At 40.0% G+C, this 12,212-nt stretch overlaps 1 protein-coding gene across 3 annotated transcripts in view; it reads right to left on the reverse strand.

Annotated features, from left to right (window-relative positions):
- Window positions 1-12,212, reverse strand: part of sorcs3 (sortilin related VPS10 domain containing receptor 3) — a 204,889-nt gene that overhangs the window by 75,853 nt on the left and 116,824 nt on the right. For all 3 annotated transcript variants that reach the window (XM_044114774.1, XM_044114776.1, XM_044114777.1), the window contains exon 4: window positions 11,692-11,850. In XM_044114774.1, the coding sequence (XP_043970709.1) occupies window positions 11,692-11,850 (159 nt within the window). The remainder of the gene's footprint in view (window positions 1-11,691; window positions 11,851-12,212) is intronic.

The raw sequence follows: 12,212 nt of genomic DNA on the forward strand, positions 1-12,212 counted from the left end.
CGGAAGACTAATTCAGCTCATCCCCGTTACACGTAAGACAACAATATGACACGGGGACATCATTAGGTGCGAGCGGGGGAGAAGTGATGAAGAGTTTGCTGAAATGAGATTGGATTTAAACAAGTGCTGCTGCCGTCCCGAGGGCCTGACGAGGATGCGCTTTGAGAGGATAGGTGGAGGCTGCATAATGATGAGACACTTAGTTTCCCCACTGTTCCGATTTATGGCCTCTGAGGCCTGTTATGATCATTATGACGGAATGGAGGAAGGAAAAGGGAAATGCACTTGAGCCTATAAGGGCTGGGGAGGAGAAGGGAATGTTTCTGGTAACGCAGCACTTTTGAACCATAAATCTTTGATCCTCTCCTCCCTATTTGCGCACTGACATTTTTAAACTGGAAGACTCCCAATAATTTCACACTCCAATTAGTAAATTACTCATTTTGCCTTAAAATGCAAATGTTGGGCTGGCCATAAACAAACAGGTCTATTGTCTTTTCCAAGGATGCATTAGATCCTGATGTTTAACTGTGATTTTGGTTGGTCAAAGAAAAAATAATAATATCAATAAATCAGTGCTTAAAAAACAGTGTAAAGCTGAAGATGTGAAGAACCATTTGCTGATTGTTTTCAGTTGCGTATTATTACTCCAAGCGCATGAGAAGAAAGTTGAGTCAATACTTATAATTCCTCAGGCAAGGGCTATACAAACATCAGCAATATTTTAGCACAGTTAATTCTCAAAGAACGGGACTCATTAGGCATTTGGAGTACGCTGAATAATTCATTCTGCATAATCAACGAAAATCAACAGAAACATTTGCTTTTATGTTACCTGCAGAGGATTTATTACAGAAAAAAGGGGATCGTGGGCCCTGGTGAGGCTTAGTCTGCAGGGATTAGCTCAGTTTGGGAGGAAGGAAGAGGGAGGCTAAAGCAGGGATTGTTCTTATTTTTGACAAACCATTGCAGTTTCTAGGTTTTCTTTTCAGTAACATATTTCATCACTATGAAATATTCCAAGATTGAAAGAGATTCACAAAGAGAATACCTTGAATATACACAGTCTGGGGAAATAAACAGACTAGGCAAACAGGTACGAACCTCATATTGGACAATTATTTTTCCAACATTGCTTTGGTGCCCTGCTACCTGTTGCATATCCATGTGTTGCGCTACTTGTGGAAAACAAGGCATGATCACTGCTGAAGAAATTGAAGAAACTGTCCAGATCCTTATTTTTGAGTATGTGTGAAGCATCTTCCCTGAACAAAAGATCTCCTTTGGCAGGGTGTGGTTTTCCTGCTGAAGACTGCACACTGATGGGTTTTTAGTTTGAGACCCAGTGGTCTGTTAGCTCATTAGCAGATCTCTGTAGCGCTTGATGTTTCACCATTTCATTGGAGTGTAAAAGTTACAGGACTCTGTCCCTTTAGGACTGCAGTTTGTACTCAACCTTCTGGTGAGTGATGAATAATAAAATGATGATCAAAACAGTAGGTGAAGGTTTGTTTACATCAAACACTTCTGTAGAAACAGATCAGCCGTCTGCAATTGTGTTTGTGACATTAAAATGATTTAAACAGATAAACGTTTCACAGAGAACGGTTATGGGAATAAAACTGTTCCATGAGGACATAGCCGCCGCTCTTCACACCAAGATGAACAAACAGCTGCTGCTGCCTAATTCAAAGATTATGTTCAAACTGGAACCCAGAGTCAAAGAAATGTCCTACTGGGAGCAAAAACAGCAAATAAAGAAATCCAGCCTCAAGCCACAATGACTGATGAACTTCAGCTGGAAATCAGGCAACTTTTACACACAACTTATTCATTAAAGGACTAACAAGAGTTGAGCTCCTCAGCTGCTGTGGGTTCACCCAAACTTTGGTTATCTGGAGGAGACTGAGCTAATAAAGTTCATTCAGTCTTCTAACATTTTCAAATCCAAAATATCCAGGAGTCAAAACTCAGGATATAACAGTGTGGGCTGCCGAGGGAAAAGCCACAGACTTTAATTTCAACTAGTTTCATCCTTATGTTGAGTCAAAAGCAACTTTTAGAGCCAAAGTATGTGAAATTCTTTCACACGTCCTGCTTTCAGGTCCAACCAGGTCCAACCAGGACCAACCAGGTCCAACCAGGTCCAACCAGGTCCAACCAGGTCTCCAGGTCCATCAACCTTACATGATCTCTGTCGACAGCAGCAGCGTATTTCTGATGAAGTCATCTCTCTGGTATCCTCTGCAGCCAACATGTATGAGTAACACTTCATGGAAAAGATGTAAACGTTTGATGTTAGACGCAGTGTGCAGGATATGAGGCCATCCTAGAGTCCAAGCTGCTAATTCTGAGCCACTGAATGATTCTGATGAGCACAGAGAACTGATTTTAAACTGATTTTGATAGATAAATCAACCTGTATTCAGGTCATGTATCCTCATCACTCACACTGCTTTGGTACAGAGTAAATTTGCCTTAGAAGCAAATTCAATCACATTTTTCTTATATTTGATTTCATGTTCTATTTATTTTTAAGATTAGCTAAATGAAATATCTCAATTAACTAATGATGGGTGGTTTCTCTTTTTCTAAATTCTTTATATTATTGGGTTAAATAATTTTATTTAATTCATAGATTTCACATCAGACGTATTTTTATATGAATCAATAGTTGCTTTTTCTTTTCTTCCACCATCTGGAGTCAGGAATGTTTTACAGTGACCCCCGGAACGGTGGACAGTCCACTTAAATCTGAAAATACTTAGCACCTTGTCCTAAAAAGTGGCTATTTTAATAAGTCAAACTCCAAATGTACCAGAATATGCATTAGTGCGCGAACCGCAGAAGCTAATATCTTCCTCATCTCTTCTGTACCACCAATCAGCCCTAAGGAAAATATTTTTATTTTCTCTTACAATTTGCACTTTTACTTTGTACATTTTGGTCCCAAAATCCTAGCAATGTTTTCTAATCTGATTTTCTTAATTTCATAGTTTTTCTATCACATTACTGCAATGTAATGTTATATTTTATGCTCTTACTAAAGTAAAGAAATCCCTGTTTTAAAAAGACATATAATCCACAAGCTACTCTACAGCTAATTAAACATCTGAGCACAAAAAGAAGAATTGTCCTTAAAATGTCTCTTAAAATTTAAACTTTTCTATTCTGTCTGATTTCACTGCACAAGGAAGCATTTTGATAAATTTTCACCCCAGAAAAGGAAAACCATTGGCTCTATAACATATCATTCATGATAATAGATCCTCTTTTGTGATACATAAATACACCTCAATCACCTGGCCAATGCAATAAGAAACTAAGCTTTTATAGTGGTTAAACGTAGGTGTTACAAAGAGGTGTAATTTTGTGTAATTTCCCTTCATATTCCAGGAACATCTTAACTCATACAGAGAGCAAAAGCTACAGAGAACGTTCCCATTCTGACGTCATTCCTTTGAGTCTTTTTAAAGAGTCAATCAGGATCTGAACAAGCAGCAGCTGAAACTTCTCCTTTCTGTTGACATTTTTCCCTTTGGCCTGGCAGCACACTCCCATCTGCTGTTTTCACAAAGGAGTGACAACACATACTCCAGCCTTCCATCGGCGTGAGGGCCTCCATCTGTTCTCATGCCTCTCTTTCCCATGCAGCCGTGCTTTACTGTATCCATAATTTCCCTTTGATTTCAAAGCTCCATCGCCAGTTTCATCATTCCAGATGGACACAAGAAAGTGCGATAAATTATTTCCTAATGCATCCCGGCCACTCTCGATCTGTGATTCTTGGTTTCTTTGATATGTGCCCGCTGAGTTAAACAGATGCACCTCCTCTGCCGACTCAGTCAGTCCTGTGATCTTTTTGTTTGCTTTCAGTCTTTATTTCACATCAGATGTGTCTTTATATAAATCAGCTGTTGCTTTTTCTCTTCTTCCACCATCTGGAGTTAACCTTCCACAGACAGATCAGTCCGTGATCATTTAGTTGTGATCTATTGTGTTATTACTGCTTCATGTGGAGCCATCCATCACCTTGCTAATGGCATTAATCCCTCCATCTGCAGGATGCTGCCTGCTCAGTGCCATGGAGAGCTTTGGTTGAATCCCACATGCGTTCCAGGTCAGAGTCTGCAATAAAGTCTGCTGCCTCTGAGACCCCAGCTTCCTGCCACAGATGCTCCAGCCTTAATGGATTACCACAGCTCCAGTGGAAATAGGAAGACACAAATTAAATGTTTACTTGGACACGGGGTGTGTTGTACAGCGTCTTAGAGTAATGAAATTGCAGTGTGTTGTGAATACGCAGCAGATTTTTCCATGTGGACGGCTGTGTCTGGGGCCAGAGCTGAACCTGAAAGCTCTCGTCCTCGTTACACTCGACATGCATCAGTTGTACCAGCAGCTTCGCTTTGTTTTTCTAAAGTGCAGCTTTGGCTTTTTTTTCTTTCTTTTTTGTTTTTTTTTTGCTTCTGCTGTTTCTAAGGAAATGAGAAGAAAGGGAATTTCAATTTGTCAGCGCTCCGCCGGTGTTTGTGCTGGCTGGTGGGATCGGGTCTGTGGCCTGCATGCAGCAGGCCGCTGCTCAGAGGTGTGCTGACGAGTCACAACAGGAGCCTGACAGGCACATTTTTAGAATATGGGAGCAAAACAAAAATATGTCAGTCTTGATTTGTTTGCAAAGACCAAATCAATAAGAATGCTATGAAAAAGGCCAAGCTATCGGACATTGTGGACAAGCTGTAAAGGACACGTTTAAGCAGTTTTATACATGAGTCACCAGCTGCACAGGGAGCCACTCAGTCTGTAAAACCTCCACAAGAAGGACATCAGGAGGGATTTCACACATTTTCACTGACTTCATATTATGCTTTGATGCAGAGAAAATTTTTACCAGCAGCTGAGGAGGTCACTGTTCATATTAACAAGTACTTTACTGATCTATATAAAAACCACAAGCTTTTTAGGATGAAATATAAAATAGACAATCTAGATTAGATTTTATTAGCTTGTTTTTGCATATTATTTAAACATTAAATCTTTAAAGGTGTGGTTATATCTCCTGCTGGCTTGGAAAACTTCCTTCACCTTGAAGATAAGTTCTCACCATGCTCTTCATATCACCCGTTCTCTCCGGCTGCCATGCCACCTCACAAATGTAGAACCTTTTAGAGCTCATCCTGGCACAGACCAGCATCCCTCAACCAGGATGCAGCTGCCATGATCTGTCAAAGACAGTAAATCAGTAGCCAGCTTTGCTTAAATGCTCAATTACTAATCGTACATCCTGGGTCGCCTGCAGGATGACGCCACTAAAGTCCCCAGGAACCGTTCATGATCCGTCACAATGAGAAAACCACCGCATCATGGAGACCTGGATAATGTTTCCTCCACCTCAAGAAAACCTTTGAAAACGTGAAATAACTCAAACATTTGTTTTGATCCTTGACAAGATTTCTGTCCAGAGCATTTTTCTTCTGCTAACACTTTTGTTTCTTCATCCAGTTTCATAAACACAAAATATTACTGGCCATAATGATTATATATGTTCAACTGTACAGTTTGTTAAATAAACAACAGAAGAAAAAGCTTCAAATCTCAGAAAGAACTCGTTTAAACCACTGATTTAAAAAACAAACTCTGATTATCCAGTTCCTCAGGTACCGGCCCGGTCCAGGGTGACCCGTCTCTCGCCCGTTCAGCCCTGGAGAGGCACCAGCTCCTCTCACATCTCACGAGGGATAACGAGTGTTAGATAACAGATGGATGGATGAGCTATACTGACAAATAGTTCATTTCCTGTCCAGATTGGATTGTTGCTATGCCAACTGAGATCCATCCAGTTTCAATGCCTACTTATGGCCCATGCATGGTGGTTGGCTGTGGTGCCCTTCTCCATCAGTCACTCATGTTTAAGGTCAGAACGGAGAGGCTGATTAACCTCACATGCATCTGTTTGAAACCTCAGTAGCACCACGGTGAGACTGAAAAACCCCATTTAGCTTTAAAGTGTCATTAATTTAGTTCAGTTCTGAACTGGACCTTTCTGCAGTGCTTGTGTTCAGCTTCATAATTTCCTCCAGGTCTTGTTCAAATGTACTTTATCTTTTACTTTATCTTTTTTATAATCATTATTTCATTAGTATTTCATAAGCTCTTGAAAATCACCTTTCAAAGAGGTGTTTGTGTCTTTTTGAAGATTTGCGTTTGTTCTGTGAAGCACTTTGAAGCGTTATGAAATTAATCTGTGCTTGAGAGGTGTGACATCAATAAAGCTGAGTGTGTGTGTCAGCCTGTTGTTTTCCTCTCAGGTCCAGCGCTGGAACACCTTGTTCTATATGCAGAATGAATGTGGGATGATTAGAACTGTGTTCTCCATAACAACATGTTCTTTAACAAATTCTTCTCAGAATCTAATCTGAAGAAACTCCAGTTGAAAAATGAATGAACTGCTTCATTTTTCAGTGAAAACAGACTCGAACACGTCGGATTATTAAGGAAGCCTGCTGACATTAGCATTTAGCACACAGCAGGCTGCCCTCACTATATTTCACACATAATGTATTCTGACAGCACACAGAGAAAATGAGCTAAAGTGGTTTGTCCAGGTGTGAGAGCGCTGAGTAACTGGTGTGTTTGCACTGTGGCGATTCCCTCTGCAAAGATACAAATAGCTTGTTTATGTTGCTGAGCGGAGTTTGCTTTTCTCAAAATGAACCAAACTGTTGATTCAGCCGCTCATAACGTTCCTGCTGTCTCCATGATGAATCTGCTGTGTTTCTGCAGCCTAAACTTGTTCTGGTTCACCATCATCTGAGACCTGAATTCATTTTACATTTCATATACAAGCTGTGGAAGATATATTAAGGTTGAAACAGTTAATCATTGACATTCTTAGGATGTGCTCTATATTGAAAGCTGAAAGTCTGCACTTCCAGACATCCTTCATGACTGTGACATGCAGAAGCAATAATGTCACTATTATTCAGGTCTAAGACTTTGGAGTCTCTACATGTGAGATATTGGAACCTTCACAGATACAGCTTATCATCTTGTTTCCCTGTTGCTTTAAAGGACCAACAAAAGGTTTTGATCCTGACAGTAAGAATTAAATAAATCACAAAATAACTTTCTGTGGTTGTTTTAAGCTAAAAGTGAGTTTTAAACTTCACTTCCACCTCGAGTGCTTTCTTTTGTATTCATAAGAAAATGTATATTTTTGTGTCCTCTGTCAGAACAAAACATCTGATAAAGAAAATTATACAAAATAAGTAACCTCTGATCAAATGTTTTTTCTGTATATTAATCTACAACAATTATTAGTGTCTGAGCTAAATGAATGAGAAACAACATCCAACAGATAAAGTTGCTGCAGATGAGCAACATGTCAAGTAAAAGTTTTGTAACGGAGAAGCCAGAAGCCATTTTACACGAAACGAGTTACAACACAATTTACTATTTTAAACTCTGGTTTCTAACAGTGTTGAATTAAAAACTGAGCTTCTTAAGGAAGTTCCTGCGTTTGGAGCTGGGCTGTCTTTGAGTTTCTTGTTATCTTCTTGTTATGCACTGGAGATCCAGTTTGTCGTTGTCAGGTCTCTTCTGCAGTCCATTTTAAATGGACATGAATGCAACTATCATGAGCTACTAGCCTCAACACAGTGGAAAATGATGATTCAATAAGTTTTCTTTATTTTTGCTGTACAACATGATAAATTAGAAGCTTTACAGCATATTTCCACCAGAGTCAACTTGCCAGCTTGTCTTCCACTGACTAAAATGACCCTGCAGGTGTGCTGCAGGTGTAGCTGATGAAAAGATGCAGTCCTCTAAGCAAACAACATTTGGAAAGCTTTATGTTTAATGTATCTACAGGGCTTTTATGAGGTTGCATTTACCAGAAAAGGACAATAAATCATACAAGCTGGAAGATGTAGCATCTGTCTCTGCAAGCTGTGCCACTTCATGGAGGTGCAATAGTAAATAGCTTTATCTTCCTGAATCTTAATAACAGCCAAAGAAAAACAATAGAGCTACCAGAGATGATAATTATCGCCGACGAACAGCAGTGCAGAGAAGAATCTGTTCTGTCAAAGGTTGGAAATCCACATTTCACAGGGAAATAAAAGCTGATTATAGACAACATTTGATTACAGTGTACAGGACGGCACTCGTGTAGAATGTAATTATTGGATGAGTTAATCATGTTGCAGTCCATTAAAGAGTCACAGCTTGTCTCAAGTTTGTTCAGGCGTGTGCTGAGACAACCCTCTGAAACATCCTTTAAATCCTGTGAAGCCTTTCAACAAAAAAAGCTTAAGGGAACGAGAGTTTATCAAATATCTGAGGAAATCAGAGGCTTTTCCAACTTAACACCTTAGATTTGACCTTTCACCCCACAGAACTGATTGTTTTTCAAGCCCCTTCCTTTCTGGCCCACTTCGATCAGTCAAAACGTTTCTTGGATCCAAACTAACAGCTCTTCAATGTTATTTATACTTTCATTCACATTAACTAAAAACCCAATTTTATCTGAAGATGAATAAACCCAAATCTCTGAGCTAAAATAATGTTGGACTTCCAGATACAAACAAACGAAATGGTAATGGCCAACCTTTTAGTTATTCTTCAATTCCTGATAATGAGAATAATTTATTTAAGGTAAAGTAGTTCAGCAGTTTAATGTTACAACAGGCATAAAAAATAAAAACGGTTAAAAGATGAAATCATTTCTTCCTGTCATCATCTCTCTGTTTGCATAACTCAGTCTGCTGGCAGCAGAAACAGCAACAGAAGCCAACGTGAGATTACGTCAATGAGTAATTGTCTTCACGAACCGTTCACAGCCGAGAAGAGAGCCTCCAAAGGTCACTTAGAGTTTTCAACTCTAAAAATATCTCCATTTACTTGACGAGTGGACTCACTCAGATGGTAATTTAGAAAGAGAAGCTATTTAAAAAGAATCAAGAAACACAACAAACACTTCAGTCGAGCCCATTTGTCTCCCCATGAATCCTGATGTCTCTTTAAGTTTGCTCCCGAGGGCACTGGTTGGCTTAAACACCAACTTCCAGCTGATTAGATTCACAGTGACCTCGTCTGAAAACTATCAGCTGAAAATGAGCGTGTTGTAGCTCCTTGCTGCCGGCTCCACAGTCGAGACGAAACGCCGAGGCTGCGAGGGAAATCAGGTCGAATTAAACCACCAATAATATCTGTGCAAATCCCTATTAACTAACTAGACGAAGAACATATTTGCGACAACAGCCCCGAGGAGGAAACCATGGCGTGTGGATGACACACTCAGGATGGCAGTGAAAATGAGTCCGGCGGAGGTGATAATCACGCCGGAGCCTTTTGCTTCAGGCGCCAACTTTGCCTGTAAGGATGCAAATTAAAGCCACATAAACCGTTAGCCTCATAATACCTGTTATCACTGTCCACCTCATTAACGTTGAGTTGCTCCATCCAGCTCTCAGCCGGCGGAGCCTTCTTGAACTTTCTCCTGAGCTGCTTGATGTATTTCCCGCCTGCCGCGTATTTAATCACTGAGATCAATAGCTGTTACCATCATTGATCTTGTGAGTCTATTTCATGGCTAAGGTGGCAGCACCTCATATTTCCTGTATGCTGCAGCTCTTATACATAATGTAACCAGCTGAGGGCTGTTTTTAATTAACATTAGAACATGCTGCTTCAGAATTAGGAGGTGCTGCTGACTGCTAAGGACTTTCAGTGATTTCATGTTTTGCCCAGAACTCTGACTGAAGGCGCTGCCCTTTCAACTCTCCCTTTACTTTAACTTCAGAGGAATTTCCTAGCTTGTTTGTTCATGTTAATATTATCACAGTGCTGCAGATTCTTAAGGTTCCCTGATGTTTTTACTTATCCTCCAAGACAGGATTCAGGATTTTTGGTTGTTTTTTTTTTTGGGGGTGGACCAAAAAAACTGCAAAGGAAGGAAAGCCAAAAGTTTCAGTTTGTAAATGTATAAAGCTGCTAGAAACTACATCCATCCATCCATCCATCCATTGTCTATTCACCCCTTGACCCTAATGGGGTCCGGAGGGTTGCTGGTGCCAATCCCCAGCTGACGTTCGGGCGAGAGGCGGGGTCACTCTGGACAGGTCGCCAGTCTGTCGCAGTAGAAACTACATGTAACACTTTTTTTAGATTTAGTTGGTCTATGAATAAAAAACATGACACAAAATAAAGTTTGTTGTCAATAGTGTAGACTGATTCTGCAACCCAAGAACTCCTACATTTAAAATATTTATAAACAATTGTGTCAAGATTATTTAAAGTATGTGAGTGTGTCCTCATATCTTTAATAGTTTTATTGCACATGCTGGTTGTCATTTTCTAGACAAAATCTAATGTCGTTAAAAGGTTTTGCTGTAGTTGGATGTAAATTAACATCCTTCCACATTTTTGTCAAACTTTAAAATGTTTTGGCCGTAACGTCGTTGGACCAACCCGTCCCTGTCCCTCACGCAGTGACAGCCTTTTCAGATGTGAGCTGCTGACGGGATTGACTGAACCACCACTGTTCCCCGATCATCTCCCCCCTGGGGAGCGACCGCTCGGCTCCCAGATCAGTGTCACTGACCTTAATGGCCGACATTTACTGGGACAATCTCGGAGCTCAGCGTGTGGACGGCGTGCCGGGCTTCATGCAGAGACACAAAGACCAGTGAAGGTGAAACCGTCATGGCAACAGGTGGAAGGGACTCTCCTACGCAGTCCTGGAATAACTGAAAACAACCTACTGAAGCTTTTCTTTTGTCTGGATGGACTGATGATCTGAGTCCAGTAAACCTCAATCATTCCATTTATAGATGCAAAGCAACCGGTTGCTGTGAAAATCCTGCTGATGAAATGATTTTCATGGCCTGAATGAGAAGACTACAGCAGGAGGTCATCAGAAGGTCTGCTTTAATAAAATGAAAAAAATAATTTCAAACTTCCTGAACGTGTTCATTAAATCAACAAAAGACCAGAAACAGTGAAAGTTTTCAGGGGTTTCCTGAGGAATTTATTCGAATGAAAATAGATGCTAAAGCTAACTGACCCTGAAATCACCATCATATGAAAAACATGAAACATTCAGGAACTAGAAAACAAATAAAAACATCAAATCAGAGATAAAAGGTATTTTTGTGGTTAAAATTAAGCATTGATTAAAATGATCCAAAATAAAATTTACATATAAAAGAACCAATATTATTTCAACCTAATAATTCATAATTAGGTAAATAATTTCATAAATACTTATGAAAAGTATTTCATAATTAGATAAAATATTTAATAGAGTGTTATTTTTTTTTCTTCATATACATTTTGGTTTAATTCACTATTTGAGTAAAAAATATTGTTTCAGAGGTTTTTAGTTTTAGTTTTTGTCCATTTTTATGTTCAGTTACATAAAAAAGTATTGTTTTCAAGATCATAAAAGATGTAATATTAAGATTTTTTCCCTCCTAAATGAAACATTTTCCCTGTAGAACGTAACTGAAGACCAAACAAATAAAAGCAATAAAAACCACGACTCCATCGCAGCTGGAATCTAACAGGAATGAGTTGGATCTCCTGTAATTAGGCTTGATTGTCGTCTACTCTATAAAGTAGTCTATAATAATGCTGATTGTGAATTGGAGCTCTTTAAATGAGCAGATCTGACGTGAAGAGTCTAACCTTCTGGTCGTGGCTGTAGGCCAAGGCCCAGTCCTCCTCTGTGGGGTGGAATAAAAGGCTCAGGACGAAGAAGGAGAGGCGGTACTTCTGGAAACTGGCTCCCTCATCAGTGCTGATGAGCACGCTGCTCTCAAACTCCGGATCAGTCAGGACCATAATCTGAAAGCAGGGGGGATGAAGAGAGGAAAACACAGAGGAAGGGTGAGTTTGGAACAGAGAGAGAAAGATGAGAGGAGACAGAAATAAGACGTTAGAAGCAGGAGAGATGTCGGACCTAAAATGTTTCGCCAATTTGGCACACTGCAGGTTTACGTTTGGCAAACAGCTTTGCTGAAGCTGCTCTGTGGAGCCTTCTGTACTATCAGAGGTCAAAACTCATCATGGTATCTGTCCAAAACAACAAGGAGGGAAAAACGAAAAGGAAACAGCGACACACAGGTTGAAGCCTCCTTCAGAAACCCTTCCTCTGCTGCAGCTGCAGCTGAGAGGAGCTGCTTCTAATGAGAGATTTAACAGGCATG

The sequence above is a fragment of the Gambusia affinis genome, linkage group LG04 (assembly GCF_019740435.1).
Source record: "Gambusia affinis linkage group LG04, SWU_Gaff_1.0, whole genome shotgun sequence".
In the NCBI taxonomy this organism is placed as follows: Eukaryota; Metazoa; Chordata; class Actinopteri; order Cyprinodontiformes; family Poeciliidae; genus Gambusia; species Gambusia affinis.